At 46.8% G+C, this 17,772-nt stretch overlaps 1 protein-coding gene across 1 annotated transcript in view; it reads left to right on the top strand.

Moving 5' to 3' along the window:
- RHPN2 (rhophilin Rho GTPase binding protein 2) overlaps positions 1 to 17,772 on the top strand; it is a 70,586-nt gene that overhangs the window by 4,174 nt on the left and 48,640 nt on the right. The window contains exon 2 of the mRNA XM_019979934.2: positions 10,331 to 10,446. Coding sequence (XP_019835493.1) covers positions 10,331 to 10,446 — 116 coding nt within the window. The remainder of the gene's footprint in view (positions 1 to 10,330; positions 10,447 to 17,772) is intronic.

Below are 17,772 nucleotides of genomic sequence, written 5' to 3'. Positions count from 1 at the left end.
TGTCTGACTAGACAATTAGCCTCTTTTGCTATAGTTCAGAGAGCAGGAAGTGGGGGGTGGGAGTACATGGTCCATATTCAGAGCTGAATTGTGTAACGTGTACACAAAATGAAGATTAATTGCCTGAAAGTCCTCTCTGCCTGCTGGTCCTAGACCCTGAATGTATGAGACAGTCCTGGCAGAGAGGGAGGCCCTCTGGCAAGTCAAGGTCTTCCTGGGGTTGTGCGGAATGTGGCTATACAAAGCTGAGGACACGGATTCAGTTTGGCCCCAGGTCAGACATGGACACCCCCAGCACAGACCCTGACCCCCTGGGTGAGCAACCTGGGTGGGTGGGTGGGTGGGTGGGAGTGTCTCTGAATTAAGAACATACAGAAAGTACTGAATACTTTCTGGATTGTCACATGTTACAGTATGTTTCTCTCTTTGGTTTCTCATTGTTTTTTTCTTTCTTTTTTTAAACTAATATGTTTAAATAGAGGTATAGTTCTATACAAATAATTAGTACATTACTTTCTTAAAAGAAGGACCCGTGGAAATGGAGTTTCTTTTTCCCAGACAGATCTCTATGCTCAGCCTAACGTGTCTTGGAAGAATGTGTGTTTTGGCCTGGAGTTAACGCAGAGTAATACACGTTACCAAGACACTGTATCCTGAGAGCTGGCCCTGTCTCTGGGGCTCTCTGAGGCCCGTAATCCTAAAACTCACAGGAAGATCTGTTCTTGGCCAAGAGAAAACCAGCTGGAGAAGAATCAAAGATGTTTCCCAAGGCTGTTGAAAAGACCTAAATGAAAGGGCTTAGCAGTATATGGAAGAAGAGAGTTGGTACAAAGTACAGCATTGTGAGACCTTATCTCTGCCTCTCCGTCCTCTGGGGACACTAATGGCCTGAAATGAATTTAGCTCCATTGTTTTTACCCAAGAGCTGGAGGAGAAGTTGTTTCTTATTCACAGAAGCCTCCATTCTGGACAGGGCTCCAGGGTTCATTGTGCCCTGGGTTATGGGCCCTGTTTACTCTGGATTTCCTTGAGGATCCAGCAGAGAAGGAAGGAGAATTTTTTTTTTTTTTTTTGATCCAGTGGCTCCTCTTAGGTCTTCCTCTGCACCATTCATCTTAGTGAAGTATAATTTCCTGTTAGACACATGTATGCTTTATCTGTCCGCATCTGCGTAGGGGAACATGTGCTGGGGAGCCCAGGCTGGGTCATGGGGTTCATCTACTCCATCTTTACTGAAGGGTGATGATATCTCTCCAGGTGTTTGAACCTACCCTTGGAGCTTTTAATCCTTCCCCCAGTGGGGGTGGGGGAAGGAGGAGGTGTAAAGGTTTGTGATGCTATCTGCTCCCCACCCCCCACCCACCACCCCACCATGGTCTGAGCCAGATCCTAGAGGCCAGGCTGGATCCAGGCTGAATATGGCCTTAGTGAGGGTCTGACCAGCGTCACTGGTGCACACCAGCAGCCCAGGGGGCGTGGTTGACCAACATCTCCTCACCTTTCATTAAGGCCAGGAGGGGGTCCCCTGGCAGAAGCAGGATTTTAGGTGACTCAGAGGAGAGTCAGCACCATAAGCTGTAACACTGTAAATGTCTCTTGCTTCCTGGGGCTATTTGGACAGATTCCAAGCCGCCACCTGATGATACAGAGCATTGGCTTTAGCCTGATCACCACTTCCTCCTTTGGCCCAGGTACTGGAGTCTCATGACGCAAAGGCTACCTTGGAGGTGGCCATAAAGGACAGCAGAACCGCAGGTGCAGTGCAGCTCAGCCAGACCCAGCATCAGACTGAGTGTCTGCAGAGCAGGCAGCAACGGTTGCCAGCCGGGGGCGAGCTCTCCTGCCTGTAGCACCAGGAACAGGAAGAGATGCAGGTCCCCCTGGCCTTGCTAGTCAGAAAATTTTTTTGCCTTAGAACATTCCGTTTCTGTTGGATTCTAAGAAGAGAAAAGGACGGGATCAAAAACTGCCACTTCAGAAGTAGTTTCTTTTTCTCCAGTATTACTGTATTAGAAACATAACAGGAATTCCCTGGTGATTCAGTGGTTAGAACTCTTTGCTTTCACTACTGAGAGGAGCCAGGTTAGATCCCTGGCCCTTGAACTAGGATCCTATATGGCAATGGACAAAAACAAGCAACAAAAAAAGCAACAAATTGTTTTGAAGAAAGGTAATTACAGGAGTGTACAAAATACGCACATACCAGCCCCGGTCTAGGTAAGAACTGTAAACTAATAATGAGTATATCCTGTGTGTGTGTTAGTCGCTCAGTCGTGTCTGACCTCATGGACTGTAGCCCGCCAGGCTTCTTTGGTCCATGAAATTCTCCAGGCAAGAATACTGACGTGGGTAGCCTTTCCCTTCTCCAGGCGATCTTTCCGACCCAGAGATCCAACCCATGTCTCCTGCATTTCAGGTAGATTCTTTACCATCTAAGCCATCAGGGAATACATCCTACCAGTTGAAATAAATGGGTCATTAGTTGGGTCTGAAAATATATTTGACTCACAGAAATTGTTGTGATCACGAATCTTTGTAGAGTGGCACACACTTTGTACCCACACAATAGGTGTCTATAGATTTGTAGAAGTGACTGAATAATCTCATTCAGGATTATAGCTACATTTTGGTTCATACTGTGGCCCCTAACCCCGTGCGGATGGATGGGGATGCTGGAGGGAGGTGCCCGGCAGAGATCGTGGAAGGGCAGGAGGCCTCTTTACAAGTGCCAAGTTTACGTTTTAATTTTTATGGACGTGGAAGAGGTAGATTCTGTTCATCCAAACTGCCCTGAATCTCCAGTGTGGTGAAAAGTTAAATTAGATGTATTTTTTGTGTATTGTAGGGTATCGCATGCTATTTCTGTGCTTGCTGGTTGTCAGTTTCTGGCTAACTTATAAACAAACAATTGTGCTTTCCAGAGCTTGGTGGTTGAGTGAGGGATTGCATAATCCTAGGAAGGAGTGAGAAAGTGAGAAAGGCAGAGAAAATAACTTCACGCACTAGAGAGGCAGCCAAAAGCACCCCGTCTTCCATGCCCTGTGTGAGGGTCTCTAATCAGGAGACCCTGCATGGTCACCCTTCACTCAGTCTCACTCCTGACCTGGAAACCCCAAGTTCACACTGTGCCCTCAATTTGCTGAAAACATATCTGCATGTGTGAGTTTTATCTTTGGCTGTGTGGAAGAAGGGCCTCACTGGTTCTCTGGGGGTGGGGGGAGCCAGGTGCCAGGCACTGCCTAGAGCAAGTCCCCACCCTCCCTCCACCCCCGCCCCCCCAACTTTGGGGAGGAAAGATTCCTCCAATGCCTCTGTGTCTGCCTTCCCAGTGACCTGGCCTGTCTGCCTTTTCATTGTCGGTGTCTGCATGTGTAGGTTGAATAGCCTTTCCTTTCTTCCAAATCCACTGCCTCTGGTGTTTGCCTAGGTCCTGCTCTTTTGTGTGTGTGTGTGTGTGTGTTTACTTTTTTCTTTTCTGAGGGGTGGGGGAGCCACGCCACACATTGTGCAGGATCTTAGTTCCCTGACCAGGAATCAAACCTATGTCCCCTGTAGTGGAAGTAGAGTCCTAACCACTGGACTGCAAGGAAGGCCCTAGATCCCACTCTTTTGTTTTGTTTGTTTGTTTGGTTTTGGTTATGCTGGGTCTTCTTTGCTGTGCGCAGGTTTTCTCTAGCTGCAGAGAATGGGGGCTACTCTTCGTTGCAGTGCAGTCTTCTCATTGTGGTAGCTTCTCTTGTTGCTGAGCACAGGTTTCAGTAGTTGTGACCCATGGGCTTTAGTTGCCCGCGGCATGTGGAATCTTCCTGGACCAGGGATTGAACTGGTGTCCTCTGCATTGCTAGGCAGATTCCTTGCCACTATACCACTAGGGAAGTCCCCTAGATCCTGCTCTTAAATACTTGTTTCCCAGCCAAACAACGTGATTGTTCACAGAGGACATGTGCATGTATATTAACAAATAGAGTTTTTACTCTGGATGAACTTACTCTGGTTAGGACTTTTTCTTAGCTGCGGTTACCAGGAAATCTATTCCCAAATGGTTTAGGCAAATGACCACACTATGTATGGTTGTTGTCTTCAGTCACTCAGTTGTGTCCAGCTCTTTGTGACCCTGTGGACTGCAGCACATCAGGCTTCCATGTCCTTCACCATCTCTTGGAGTTTGCTCAAACTCATGTTCAGTGAGTCAGTGATGCCATCCAACCATCTCGTCCTCTGTCATCTCCTTCTCCTGCCTTCAATCTTTCCCAGTCTTTTCCAGTGAGTCGACTCTTCACATTAGGTGGCCAGAATGTTGGAGCTTCAGCTTCAGCATCTGTCCTTCCTCTGAATATTCAGGGTTAATTTCCGTTAGGATTAATTTCCTTCCCTGCTAGCTCAGCTGGTAAAGAATCTGCCTATCATGCAGGAGACCCTGATTCTATTCCTAGCTTGGGAAGATCTGGTGGAGAAGAGATAGGCTACCCACTCAAGTATTCTTGGGCTTCCCTGGTGGCTCAGCTGGTAAAGAATCCACCTGCAATGCAGGAGACCCTGGTTTGATCCCTGGGCTGGAAAGATCCCCTGGAGATGGGAATGGCTACCTGCTCCAGTATTCTGGCATGGAGAATTCCATAGACTGTATAGTCCATGGGGTCACAAAGAGTCAGACATGACTGAGCGACTTTCACTTTCACTTTCCTTTAGGACTGATTGGTTTGATCTGGTATGGTACATTCTTACAATGGAATTCTACTCAGCAATTAAAAGGAGCAAACCACTCATAAGTACAATATGGATGAATCCCAAAGCAATCTATTGAGCAAAATAAGTCAGACACAAAAGAATATATACTATATAATTCCATTTATACAAAGTTCTAAAACATGCAAAAGTCTAGGATGATAGAAACCAGAGTCTTGTTTCCCTTGGGGATGACAAGAATTGTCTATATTCTGATTTGAATAGTGGTTATACAAGTGTGTGTGTGTGTGTGTATATATATATATATATACACATACACACACATATGTATATGTAAATATGTATGTATATGTGTGTGTGTGTATTTTTGTCCAAACTCATTGAGCTATGTACTTTAAAATCTGTGTATTTTATTATGTGTAAATTGTACCTCAACTTTTATTATTTTTAATTTTATTTATTTTGGCTATGTTAGGCTTTTCTCTATTAGAGTGAGTGGGGACTACTCTCTGGTTGCAGTGTGCAGGCTTCTTATTGTGGTGGCTTGTCTTGTTGGGGAGCACAGGCTCTAGAATGCAGGCTTGGTAATTGGGGTGCACAGGCTTAGTTGCTCTGTGGCATGTGGAATCTTCCCGGATCAGGGATCAAACCCATGTCTTCTGCATTGTCAGGTGGATTCTTTACCACTGAGCCACCAGGAAAGCCCTCACTTTTTAAAAAATGGTGTAGGCAAGAAAGGGAATGCATTTGACTCCTGGAACTAAGAAGTCCTGAGGAATGGCTTCAGGCCAGGCCTGATCTAGGGCTCAAAAGCCACCCAAGACTCAATTTCTCAGTTCTGCTCCCCCAGGTTAGCTCCGTTTTGGGGAAGACACTCCCCAGCTCTGGTAACGTGGCTGCAGCTGCCCAGTCTCAGCATCTTCCTAGATTCAGGGCTGATGGGGGAAAAGGAAGGCCCCTCCCTGGTGGGCTCTGGTTATCCTATGTCAAGTGCTCAGTTTGAATCAGACCCGAGGTGAGTTTGGTTTTCCAGTTGGCCAGGCATGAGACAGATGTCCTTCCCCTTGGAAAGGAGGTGTAGGCGCATGAGTTTACCAGCTTGACTATTATGGGCTACAAGGTGGGAGAGTGGGAATTGGGTCACTGTGGCCAAAGGGTGTGTGTGCGTGATGTTAGGCAGCCCTCAGCCGGGAACCATGAGAGGGAAGCCTGGGAATTGGTAGGTGAGCTGTCCCCAGATCCCCACACATTCCTGCTGCTCAGGCTCAACTCAAGAGTGGCAGAAAGGACGTGGGCTTAAAGTCTCTCTCCCATCCTTACTGTGTCCAGCATGGTTTTTTAAAAAATATTTATTTCATGCAAACTCTTGGTTGGGGCAGGTGGGATCTAGTTCCCTGATCAGAGATCAAACCCACGTCCTCTGCATTGGGAGCATGAAGTCTTAACTAACTCCTGGACCACCAGGGAAGTCCCCTGCCTTTAACATCTTGAGTAGCTCACTCACCTTCCAAGCTTTAGAATTGTGGGGTCCAAGATGCTGTACCAGAGCCCACGTGGGCTGTCCAACGTATGGGAGACCCCAGTAAGCTAGTGAGAAAGCTGAACTTTCACTCCATACTTGCTTTTCTCGGGTGTGGGCAGTTGGACTATCCTTCCGTGTGTTGAGACGAACGCCCTTGCCCAAGCCTTAGTCCAGTCAGGAAACTGACAGACTCTGTATAGTGGACAGACTCAGGTTCACTGAGTCTTATAGACAGTGATCCTAGAGGCCAGGGCAGTTCATTTGCTCCCCCTACCCCGTCTTCAGTTCCCAGGCCAGGCCAGTCTGACGGGTGCTGCCTAGGTCCTGGGCACAAGCCCGCAGTCCAGTTTGGAGCAGTGCTTCCTCCTGTTGGGATCCAATGAAGAACTGAGGCGTGACTGTGGGTCCCCACTAGCAGAGAGCCCCTGTGGCAGCGGCCGGTAGACAGCAAGCAGCCTCTGTGATTCCAGGGCGTCTTTCTGACAGTCTCAACCCAGATTCATCTCTCAGGGCTCTGGGTAGTTTCCAAATAGCCCTGTGGGCGTGTCTGGTGTTTCCACTAGGCCCAGCATTCCTACCTGTCAGTAAGAAGTAATGTGATTTGGGGTCCAGTCACTCAATCAGATCTAATCCTAAGCATTCCTATGTCTTATCTGGAAACTTGACCCCACATCTGTGGGCTGGTTAGGGTGTAGCCATTCCAGGCCTGCCAGACCCTGGGTGAGGTATGGGAGCAGGAAAAAGTTCTTATCCTTGAGCTGGAATGGCTGCTTATCAGCTCTGGGAATGTCCATAAAGGAATTAGTTATTAAGGCTTCTCTGTAAAATAGAACACAGCCTTGGTGAACCATGTAATTTTAAGTCAGATCAAGCCACCCCTTCATAGTAATTTTGGGAAATAGAAACGAAAGAGGCCTGCAATTATTTTAGCCCTGTAATATTGTTAGCTTAATATTAAAGACATTTTCATCTTAGGTCTGATTTTCTGACTTTTACTTTCAATCAGGGGTCATTTAATGGTGTGAAAGATGTTAATTTTAAGACTATTCCAAGTCAGATTGTGACTGTGTAATTTGAATTTGGGAAGCTGCTTGGGGGGCAGGTGGGGGTGGCCACCTGCTACCTTGTTGTCATCTAGTTGTTGAGTCGTGTCCAACTCTTTGCGACCCCATGGACTGTAGCTCCCTAGGCTCTTCTGTCAGTGGGATTTCCCAAGCAAGAATACTGGAGTGGGTTGCCATTTCCTTCTCCAGGGGATCTTCCCAACCCAGGAATTGAACCTGCGTCTCTTGCACTGGCAGGCAGATTCTTTACCACTGTGCCACCTGCTGTGATGGGAGAATGAGAAATCTTTGTGGAAGGAGACATGTAACAACTCCTTTCTGACTCAGTAGTCCAAAGGTGGCTAATATGGGAATCCCTGAGAAGCCTGGGGCTGCAGATAACCCATTTCTTCCTTCTTGGGGTCAAGGCCATGGGTGTGGCTTGGGCAGAGGTGTGGGAGGCTAGGTATGTGCAGGGCTGCAGTGACAGTGACCAAGCGGTGACGCAGAGAGAAAGGGCAGTCATCTCGCCAAATACTGCCCACCAGCCACTCCCAGGGTGTGAGCATAAGCCCTGTCAGTGGGCAGAGCTCAAAGATATGCTTTAGAAAGAACCTTCACTTAGATCTCTGGGCTTCTATTATTACCTGCTGGAGTGGGAAGAACACTATTAGATTAAAAGGAAACTTTTTGAATCACTTTGCTGTACACCTGAAACTAACACTATATAGTAAATCAACTATAATTTACCAAACAAAAGAGGGGAATTCCTTGCCAGTCCAGTGTTGAGGATGTGGCTTCTCATTGGGGTGGCCCAGGTTTGATCCCTGATGGGGAACTATGAGCCCAAAAGCTGCTCAGACCAAAAAAAAAAAAAGAAACTTTTTTTTTCTGATATTAAACTTTTCACAGTGAAACATTGATTATAATCTAGGGACTTTCCTGTTGGTGCAATGGTTCAGACTCTGTGCTCCCAATACAGGAGGCATGGGTTGGATCCCTGGTCAGGGAACTAAGATCCTGCATGCTGCACAGTGAGGCCAAGAAAGAGAGAGCAACTGGAGGCTGGATTTGGCACATGGATCTTAAAAAAAAGGGGGAAACTTTTTTCCTGATATTGAACTTTGCACAGTGAAACATTGATTGTGAACTAAATACCCCAGGAAATAATGGACAGAGAACACAGACAATTCTCCAGAAAAAAACAATTTAACTGATCAATAATATAAGAAAAAAGTTGTTTACCTTCACTAATAACAAATGCAAATTGGGAGAATAGGATACCTATTTTTCATATATCAATTTGGCAAAGATTAACGATACATATCAACTCAACAATAAAAGACAACTTGGTTTAAAAATAGGCAAGAAACCTGAATTGCTCTTTCTCCAAAGATATACAAATGGCCAATGAGCACATGAAAAGATGTTCAGCATCGTTACCCATTAGGGAAGTGCAAAGCAAAACCACAGGGAGATACCACACATCCTAGGTTGGCTATAATAAAAAAGTGAAACAAGATCAGGAAAAAGTATTGAGGAGGATAAGGGTAAATTGGAGTCCTCATCTACTGCTGGTGGGAATGTAAGATATTGTAGCCACTTTGGAAAAGAGTTTGACCTCAAATGGTTAAACGTAGAATTAACCATATGATGTATGACTATGGCATAGGAGAATTAACCATGTGACATAAGAGAAGGGAGTGACAGAGGATGAGATGGTTCAATAGCATCACCGACTCAATGGACATGACTTTGAGCAAACTCCAGGAGATAGTGAAGGACAGGGAAGCCTGGCGTGCCGCAGTCCGTGGAGTTGCAAAGAGTCGGGCATGACTTAGAGACTGAACAGCAACAACCACCATATGACACAATAGTTCCACTCTTAGATCTATAGCCGAGAGCAAGAAAGACATTCATTCACATAGAAACTTACACGGAAGTAAGCAGCCCTATTCATAAGAGCCCAATGTCCTTTAACTGATGAATGGATAATGAATGTGCATATCGACAGGAGTGTTAGGGACAAAAAGAAGGGAAGTACTGATACATGCTGCACTGTGGATAAACCTTAAGCTAAGTGAAAGAAGCCCGTCGCAACAGACATTCCATTATATGGAATGTCCAGGTTAAGCAAGTCTGTACAGATAGAAAGTAGGTTCGTGGTTGCCTCAGGCTAGTGGGGAACCTTCAGTTGTGGCATGTGACATCTAGTTCCTCAGCCAGGGACTGAACTCATGCCCCTTGCAGGAGAAGTCTGGAGTCCCAAATGCTGGACTGCCAGGGAAGTCCTGAGTCTTAATGTTCTGAGAGGCCAACGCTGGCCATGGCATTGCATACATGCTGTTCCTGGGGGGAGGAGTGTGCTTTGTATGATCCTTCATACATAAGGAGGCCTGCACATGGATTCCTCTCAACTCTCTTTTTCCCAGTGATCTGGCTATGTGTTCTTATTGAACCTCTGTCATAAATGTCAGCTGTGAGTGCAACTGTATGTTGAGTCCTGCGAAACTCCAGTCATGTGGCTGGTCTGGAGCACTCCTGACACAGCCACTAGTGTGGAAAGTAACAATATGCATATAAAATAGGTGGGCAGGGGCTTTCCCGGTGGTCCAGTGGTTGAGATTCCATGGTCCCCATGCAGGGGGCCAGGGTTCAATCCCTGGTCAGGGAACTTGATCCCTCATGCCGAAACTAAGAGTTCGAATGCTGCAACTAAAGGTCCCACATGGTGCAATGAAGGTCAAAGATCCTGCATGCCGCAGAAAAGACTTGGTACAGCCAAATAAATAAATAAACATTAAAAAAAAACTTAACTTCTTAAAAAAAATTGAGTAGGAAAGAAATTCCTACTCCAAAGTCAGTTCACAGTGCCTGTTTTGGCATTGTGTTATGGTGAATGACTTTTATTTTCTTTTTTACACGTTTTGGCATTTCATATATTTTCCATGTTTATGTTACTTTTATTTTCAGAAAAGATGAGTATTAAAAAAATTTTTTTTCTGTTGTGTTTGACATTTGTCATCATTTTTAGAGTGGCTGACCTTTAAAGGGGCTTCTCTTGTTTCCTTTCCCTTAGGGTTGCAATCCCCTTGCACAGACTGGCCGGAGCAAACTACAGAATCAGAGGGCTGCCTTGAACCAGCAGATCTTGAAAGCCATGCGGATGAGAACAGGAGCTGAGAACCTTCTGAAGTAAGTGTCTGCTGGCTCCGCCACCTCCACTGGGAGCCCGGCCTCTCCTAAGGCCTATCCATCTATTTCCTAAACTCCCTGACCTGCCAGACTTCCTCTCAGCTCTTGATTTTAGCTTTGAGCCTCCTCCTTATTTCTGGCACCTGGAACAGGCCCTGTCTCACCTAGAGGTTGGTTGTGTCAAAGACATGTATTTTACGCAGCCTGTCTGTGTGGTGGGGGTGGGAGGACAATGGGGGGAGGTCCAGTTATCCTATGCTTGTTTGTTTTTCCCACTTTCTTGGGACCCGTCTGTTTTCTTATGCCTGATCTACAGTCACTTCTTGCTGAATATTTGTTGAATGTATAAAGAAAAGGCAGAGAGAAAGAAAGGAATAGGAACCTTTCTGTTGCCAGCATTCATCTCTATAACGAGAGGGGCCTCCTAGGCCTGGGGCTCTTGGGACACTCATTATTATGCTCTGGTGGTAACATAGTTAACTTCTCAAGCATAGAACTCAGTGAAGCCTTACCTGTAGACTTTCTTCTGCAGAGTTCTGGGGGTAGCTCTTGCCAACCCCATGCCACCTTGTGCACTGTGTACGAGAGGCAGGCACTGTGTGTGCTACCAGCTTACTCAGACAGATGCCTCCTAGAGCCCCAGAAAGAGATGGGGAGTGTTTGCTGGGACCTGGAACCTGGAAAGCTGGCAGGATATGGCTAATGGCTGTTTTCAGTGAGTGAAGTTCACTCTTGGAGGCCTTAAGGAGCCCAGGATGCTTGGAGGCTGCTGGGCAAAGCCAGATACATCAAACCAGGTGTTGGTAAAAAAGCTACAAGACTCGTGGTCACAAATATGTTTGAGGAGTATGGTCCACTCTTCCTTATGGGCCGCTTACCCGAGCACTCAGTGAAGAGAGGTGGAGGGTTTCTCACCATCAACTTGGAGTAAATTCATTAAAAAAACTTTTTTTTCCATTTTATTGCAATTGAATTGCTATACAATGTTGTGTTAATTTCTGCTGTACAGAAAAGTGAATCAACCATACATATGCACATATCCCCTCTTTTTGGAGTGTCCTTCCCATTTGGGTCACTGCAGAACATTGAGTAGCCTTCTCTGTGTTATATAACCTATACAGTAGGTTGTTATTAATTATCTCTTTTATATATAGTATCAGTAGTGTATATAGGTCAATCCCAATATCCCATCTCATCCCACCCTCCTCCTTAAATTCATTTCTGAATCAATCTGTTCCTTAGGAAAGATCTCTGAGGTATGAAGTAGGAGAAAAGAAAAATGCAGGACAGCATGCCCTGCGTATACATTTTAACGGATGAAGAAAACGCTGTTAGGGGCTCTTGGGAGCTAGGCAGTGTAGAGGTGACTCCTACTTGTCACATTATACTTTCAGTGTTTGAATGTCCTTTTCCAAAGTGTATGGATTACGTTTATGCATTTTTATTCTGAGATATCCAGAAGAACTGTGAGAGGCCCAGAAGAATAACGTAAGTGACCCACTGCCCCTGGGTCAGAACGACAGTGCTGACCTGTGCTGGTTTCGTGACTCATGGACTAGCAGACAATGCAAGTCCCGGCTGGCCAAGTGTCTGGAACCTCTTCTCCAGCTACTTCCGCAACAGGACGGAAGGGAGATTGTTCCTGGAGGAGACTGGGGAAAATGCTGTAACGTGTCAGCTTTTGAAATATCTGACCATGTCCCTGTCCCCAGAGAAGTCTGGACCTGGGAGTTGTCAGGTCCACTATGCAGCGGACCTCATCGGCCAGGGCAGCTCAAGAGAGCCCCCCGATTTTGGGAGGACTTACCGTGTGCTGAGCTTGACATGCTGAGGGCCCCACTGGTGTGTTTTGTAGCCTTGGGTTTTGGGTGACACCTTGCCAGGCCAGCAGTGTGGTTGAGGGGGGTGCGTGGGGAGCCCTGACCCTGTGCCTGTCTGTTCACCCAACGAATGGATTTGTTGAGCACCTGCTAAGTGGCAGGTAGTGCCTGAAATGCGAAGGGATAAGGCTGTGAGCAATTCAGACAAGGCCCTGCTTTCCTGATGCTTAATCTCTCTTGGGGGAAGCTTAAAACACAAGCAAACAAATCCGCTCACGTCAGGAGGTGATGTTTTCCAGGGCGCCAGTGAGAGGGAAGTGTGACAGAGGCTGACACAGCGTGGTGTGGCCTTGGAGACCGAACGTGGTCAGGGAGGCCCTTTTTGGCCAGGGCACTTGGCGTTGCTAAGGTGGGGACTAGGGTGGTTTTGTCTGTCTTGCTCTGTGAATGACACCAGCAAACAGCCTCTCTGAGGCTCGTTGTCAAGTCCGGTGTTGAGCTGGCAGGGGTGGGGGTGGGGTGCAGGTGGTTAATGATTCTTGCAGTGACCTAAAAGTTCAAAGTGCTCCTCTCTGGAGAATGTTGTTGGAGGAAACCCTAAAGGTATTTATTAATCTGACTTAACCGGCACCAACCGTTTCCCAAAAACAAATAGGGTGTTTAGCCAAGCGCAGCTCTGGCCCGTGGGTGTCCCTGGCTGGCCAATTAGGGGGCTGTCCCTGCCAGCAAAGGGTAGTCAGAAAGTGGGCCCTGCTGTCCTGTCTGTCTGTCTGTTTTCAGGTTTCCAAATGCCCTGCCACAGCCTCCCGATGAAGGTATAGCAGATGGAATGTTTGGGGGAGGTTGTGTTTGGGAAACTGACCCTCAAATGCAGAAACGGGAGGGACCCGGTCCTTATGGGCATCAGTAAGGGACCTTTGAGGCTGGGCGGGTGTTGTGAGGAGCCAGGTTTTGTAGGCTGCGAGCAATTCAGGTGAGACCCTGCTTTCTTGATGCTTAATGTCTTGTGGGGAAGACCGACTCTGATCCATATCGGCCGAGTCCATGAGCTTCCTGGAATTTAATTAGGAAAATATCAGGTATTTTAAACGTGCCTTTTCAGGCTAAGCAAGGACAATATCCTCTGTCTTTTCCTAGCTCCTTTCCCTCCCTTGAGAAAAAGCTGGGGTAGCCATGTGATGATGTTTCTCAAAAACAGATGGTCTTTGTGAAACTCAAAGCCAAGTTGTCACACAGCTCAATTTTAGCTAACTGGTTCTTTGAACAAGGGCAGTCATTTAACATCTTGGGCTTTAGGGTCCCTTCTTGGGGCCAGGGGGGTCTGGGAAAGAGTGAAGGGACCAGTGCTGTGAGGCAGTAGGGAGTGGTAGGGACTGTGGTGAAGAGCAGGGCGTATGCTCTCTGGGTGGGAGGGGTGGGGCAACTCCAGTGTGGCCCATATGGAGGGCAAGGGCTGGGTTGCCAGATCTCCAGTTTTGCTAGTTTTTTTTTTTCAGGAAAAGCCAGAGATCTGACTCCCCTTCCCCCCACCCTCCTACCCCCTACCTTTTTTAAATCTTCTGATAATTGAATTTTAAAATACTGGCAGCTAGTTCAAGGGGGAGGAAAACACCCAGAGAGTCAGATAAGCAAGTCCCATGGACCTCCAGTTTGTGACTTCTGAACCAGAGGGTGATGAAGTCCTGGGACACGGGTGCCCTGGGGTACGTTGGTCTGTATGAGCGTGATTTGAGGTTCATGACTGCTCACACTATCAGTTCTGAGGGGGGCTGATGTCTGGGCAGGGAGATGTATGAGCCAAGGCCTTGGGGGGCATCTGCCTTCCTGCATTGAGAGGTGGGCTGGGAGCAGATGTCCTCCCAGACCCGCTGATCTGCTGCCTTAGCCGAGTGGCCACACCAGAGCACTGGGCAGTGCTTATTCCAGTCTCCCTGAATCCCTGGTAGAGCAGGATTTGGGGTCAGATGGATTAAGGCCACACAGCTCCAATAAAGTCTCTGAAGCTGGTACAAGCCTGTATTGCCTGTCAACAAGCCTGTTCCTAGAGGGACATTTTACTAAAAGACTTGGAAGAAAAATATTACACTAAAATAAACTGACATACGTGGGTCAGAATGCAAATTCACGTGCACCTTTAAGAGAAAACATGGGGATTTTAGAGAAATTTTGGACTTGGGGCAAAGAAGCCATATATCCCATGGGGCATCCTAATGGTGGAAAAGGTCTCAGAAACTGCCACTTGAGGGACGTGTATGGATGTGGTCAGTAGCCACAGGAAATCATTGAATGTGGCCTTCCTTTCCCTGTTCACACATGGTGGATTGATCACTCAGAGAGAGTAAGTGGGATACCTTTTAATTCTTCTGCAGCGTGTGTAGGCTCTTTATGAAATGCCCAAGGGAGTAGGGGCTTCCTTGGTGGCTCAGACGGTAAAGAATCCACCTGCAGTGTGGGAGACCCAGGTTCGATCCCTGGACCAGGAAGATCCCCTGGAGAAGGGAATGGCTACCTACTCCAGTTTTCTTGCCTGGAGAATTCCATGGACAGAGGAGCCAAAAAAAGAGTCAGACACAACTGAATAACTAACACTTTCACTGTCAAAGGAGTAGGCTTCTCCTTGGTGGTCCAGACCAGAAAGTAGACCCAGGGCAGGAAAGGGCTAAAACACCCTTCTGCCTCATCCTGGCTGGTCTCAGAAACTCTTGGCTGTAACTTCAGTTACCAGATAACAGGCATCTCAGAGGAGCAGTACACACAGGTGAAAGCTGAGAAACTCCATGTTCTTCCAAGAAGACCCTGGAGAGGATTCATTTTCACCCAGAAAGGCAGCCCAGATACAGAACATCAGTGTTGAAGGGACCAGGGTTCTGGTTCTTCATTCCTGATTTGGGCCAGCTCCTCCCCCAGCCGGTGCACAGGGGAGCTGGCACACGTGTCATATTAAACGGGTGGCATCTTATGGAAGAAGCCCCCCCTCCACCAGTGAATCCATGAAAAATCCTGATCTGTATTAGGAACGGTACACACTATAGTGTTGGTTTCTGAATCAGTATAGTACCTTAAGGTCAGCATTGTGGAAACACACCCTGAGGGCCCCTCTGGCCACCAGCTTTTTCCAGAGTGACCCATGATCCACATGAAGAGGCCCACATCCAAAGAGCAGCTCACTGATTTGTTGTAAATCCTAAACCTCAAGTTGTTGCCAAGTTGAAAAGAAGTGGCAGATCAGTATACTGAGGTGGGAAAAGCAAAGCGCCAGCATATTTGGAGGTTCTTCAGGTATTTGGTTGGAGGTCTTAGGGCCTATAGCGTCATATTTAAGTTGGACCCATTCTGTTGCTAAGAACCAGTCTCTTCCCCAACCCCCCCAACCCCCACACCATTGACTCTGAAGAGTAATCTTGACTCTGCCCTTTGTTCTTTCATAACCTGAAATTTGTGAAGCCTCTACCATGTGAAAAAAGGTTGCAGGAGAAATACAGAGAGATAGTAGGCAAAAAGGTCTTGTCCCTCCAGGAATTATAATTGTTTGTCTTGCCTCACTCTAAAATGTATTTGAAGGACTTCTCTGGTGGTCCAGTGGTTAAGAATCCCCCCTCCAATGCAGGAGATATGAGTTCGATTTCTGGTTGGGGAACTAAGATCCCACATGCTTCGGAGCAACAAAGCCCAAGCAAGTTGCAACTAGAGAGCCCATGAGCTCTAGAGCCCATGCGCTGCAACTAGAGAAAGCCTGCCTGCTACAATAAAGAGCCTGCGCAACCAAATAAAATAAAAATAATGAAAAATTTTTAAAAGATAATAAAAAATGAAATCAAATAAAATGTATTTGAGGCACCTTAATACACTTGATCCCCTAGAGAAGGAAATGGCAACCCACTCCAGTGTTCTTGTCTGGAGAATTCCACGTATAGAGGAGCCTGGTGAGCTGTAGTCCATGGGGTTGCAAAGAGTTGGACACAACTAAGTGACTAACACGCACACACACATACACACAACACACTTGTATCGCGTGTAAGATTAACAGAATGATGAGGATGTGGGGGCAGGTGGAAGAAGAATAAAAGAGATTTAGTTGGAAGTAAGACTAGTACCCTCTACAAGGTCTTATATCCTCTGTTAGACGTGGGCCATGTTTTTCTCTGAGTTTTCTGGCAGGCAGTAAGAAGGGAATGTGATCTGGAACACATTTCATACCCATTATTCAAAATCAGATACTTTACTAAGAAGAAGCTGTTCCCAATACCAAGGACAGGGAGAATTTCCTCCTTTGTACCCTCGTGGATGTTATCAGCTAGTGAATCAGTCACGTTCTCAGTAACATCTCTATACTGCAGGTTTTACAAGGGGCAAGTTGTGACCCATGGGGTGTAATGAAATCAATTCAGTGGGTTGCTGTGGTATAATAAAAAGAAAAAGTGTTTGGTTTTTGTGCCTGGTTCCTGGCACAGAGCTCCTAAAACCCTTGGAATTACTTGCGTGACTTGTATGCTAATGAAATGACACCCAGTGGGGGTTGGGAGCCTTTGGGAGCTAGGGAGCTTGCTGTTTATCAGAAAGAGCAAGCCTGTTGAGCGGGTCGGAACTTTCAGCCTCTCCCCTGGACTTCTGGGAAAGAGAGGCTGGAGATTGAGTTTAATCACCAGTAGCCAACGATTTAGTCAATTATGCCCACGTAATGAAGTAATGAAACCTCCATTAAACTGCTAAGTGATGGGGAACTTGGAGGTTGGAGAACACATCAAGGATCAGGGAGGGAGACCTGCCCGGAGAGGGCATGGAGGCTCCGCACCCTCCTTGGCCTGTGGATCCTCTTCCACCTGGCTTTCCTGAGCTGTATTCTTTACCATAAACCACAGTAGGGACTTCCCTGGTGCTCCAGTGGTTAGGATTCTCACTGCATGCCCTGGGGGTTTGATCCCTGGTTGAGGAACTAAGATCCCATAGGCCTTGCATTGTGGCCAAACAAACAAACAAAAAAACCCACAGTAAATGTCAGGAAAAGGTTTTCTTGAATTTTGTGTGCCATTCCAGTGAATTGTTGAAGCTGAGAAAGGGGTTGTGGGAACCTCTGATCTGTAGCTGGCTGGTCAGAAATACAGGTGTCCTCCCCTCCCACCAACTTGGAACTGGTGCCTAAAGTGGGGCAGCCTTGTGGCACTGAGCCCAGAATCTGTGGGGTCTCTGCTAACTCTGGGAGTTAGTGACAGAATTGAATTGAATTGTTGGGCACCCAGCTGGTGTCAGAGAATCAGAATTGTAAAGTTTCAAACTTTATGATTTTTTAAAAAGTTATGAGAATTGCTGTGATCTCATGGCAAGCCTTCAAGATGGTGCAGAAGAAAGATAAGAAGCCTAAGAAGTCAACCTGGAAGTTTAATTTGGATCTTACTCATCCAGTAGAAGATGGAATTTTTGATTCTGGGTATTTTGAACAGTTATTGCGGGAGAAAGTTGAAGTGAATGGCAAGACTGGAAATCTTGGGAATGTCATTCACATTGAATG

This window comes from Bos indicus, chromosome 18 (assembly GCF_029378745.1).
Source record: "Bos indicus isolate NIAB-ARS_2022 breed Sahiwal x Tharparkar chromosome 18, NIAB-ARS_B.indTharparkar_mat_pri_1.0, whole genome shotgun sequence".
In the NCBI taxonomy this organism is placed as follows: domain Eukaryota; kingdom Metazoa; phylum Chordata; class Mammalia; order Artiodactyla; family Bovidae; genus Bos; species Bos indicus.
This window is presented reverse-complemented; position numbering and strand designations above follow the sequence as displayed.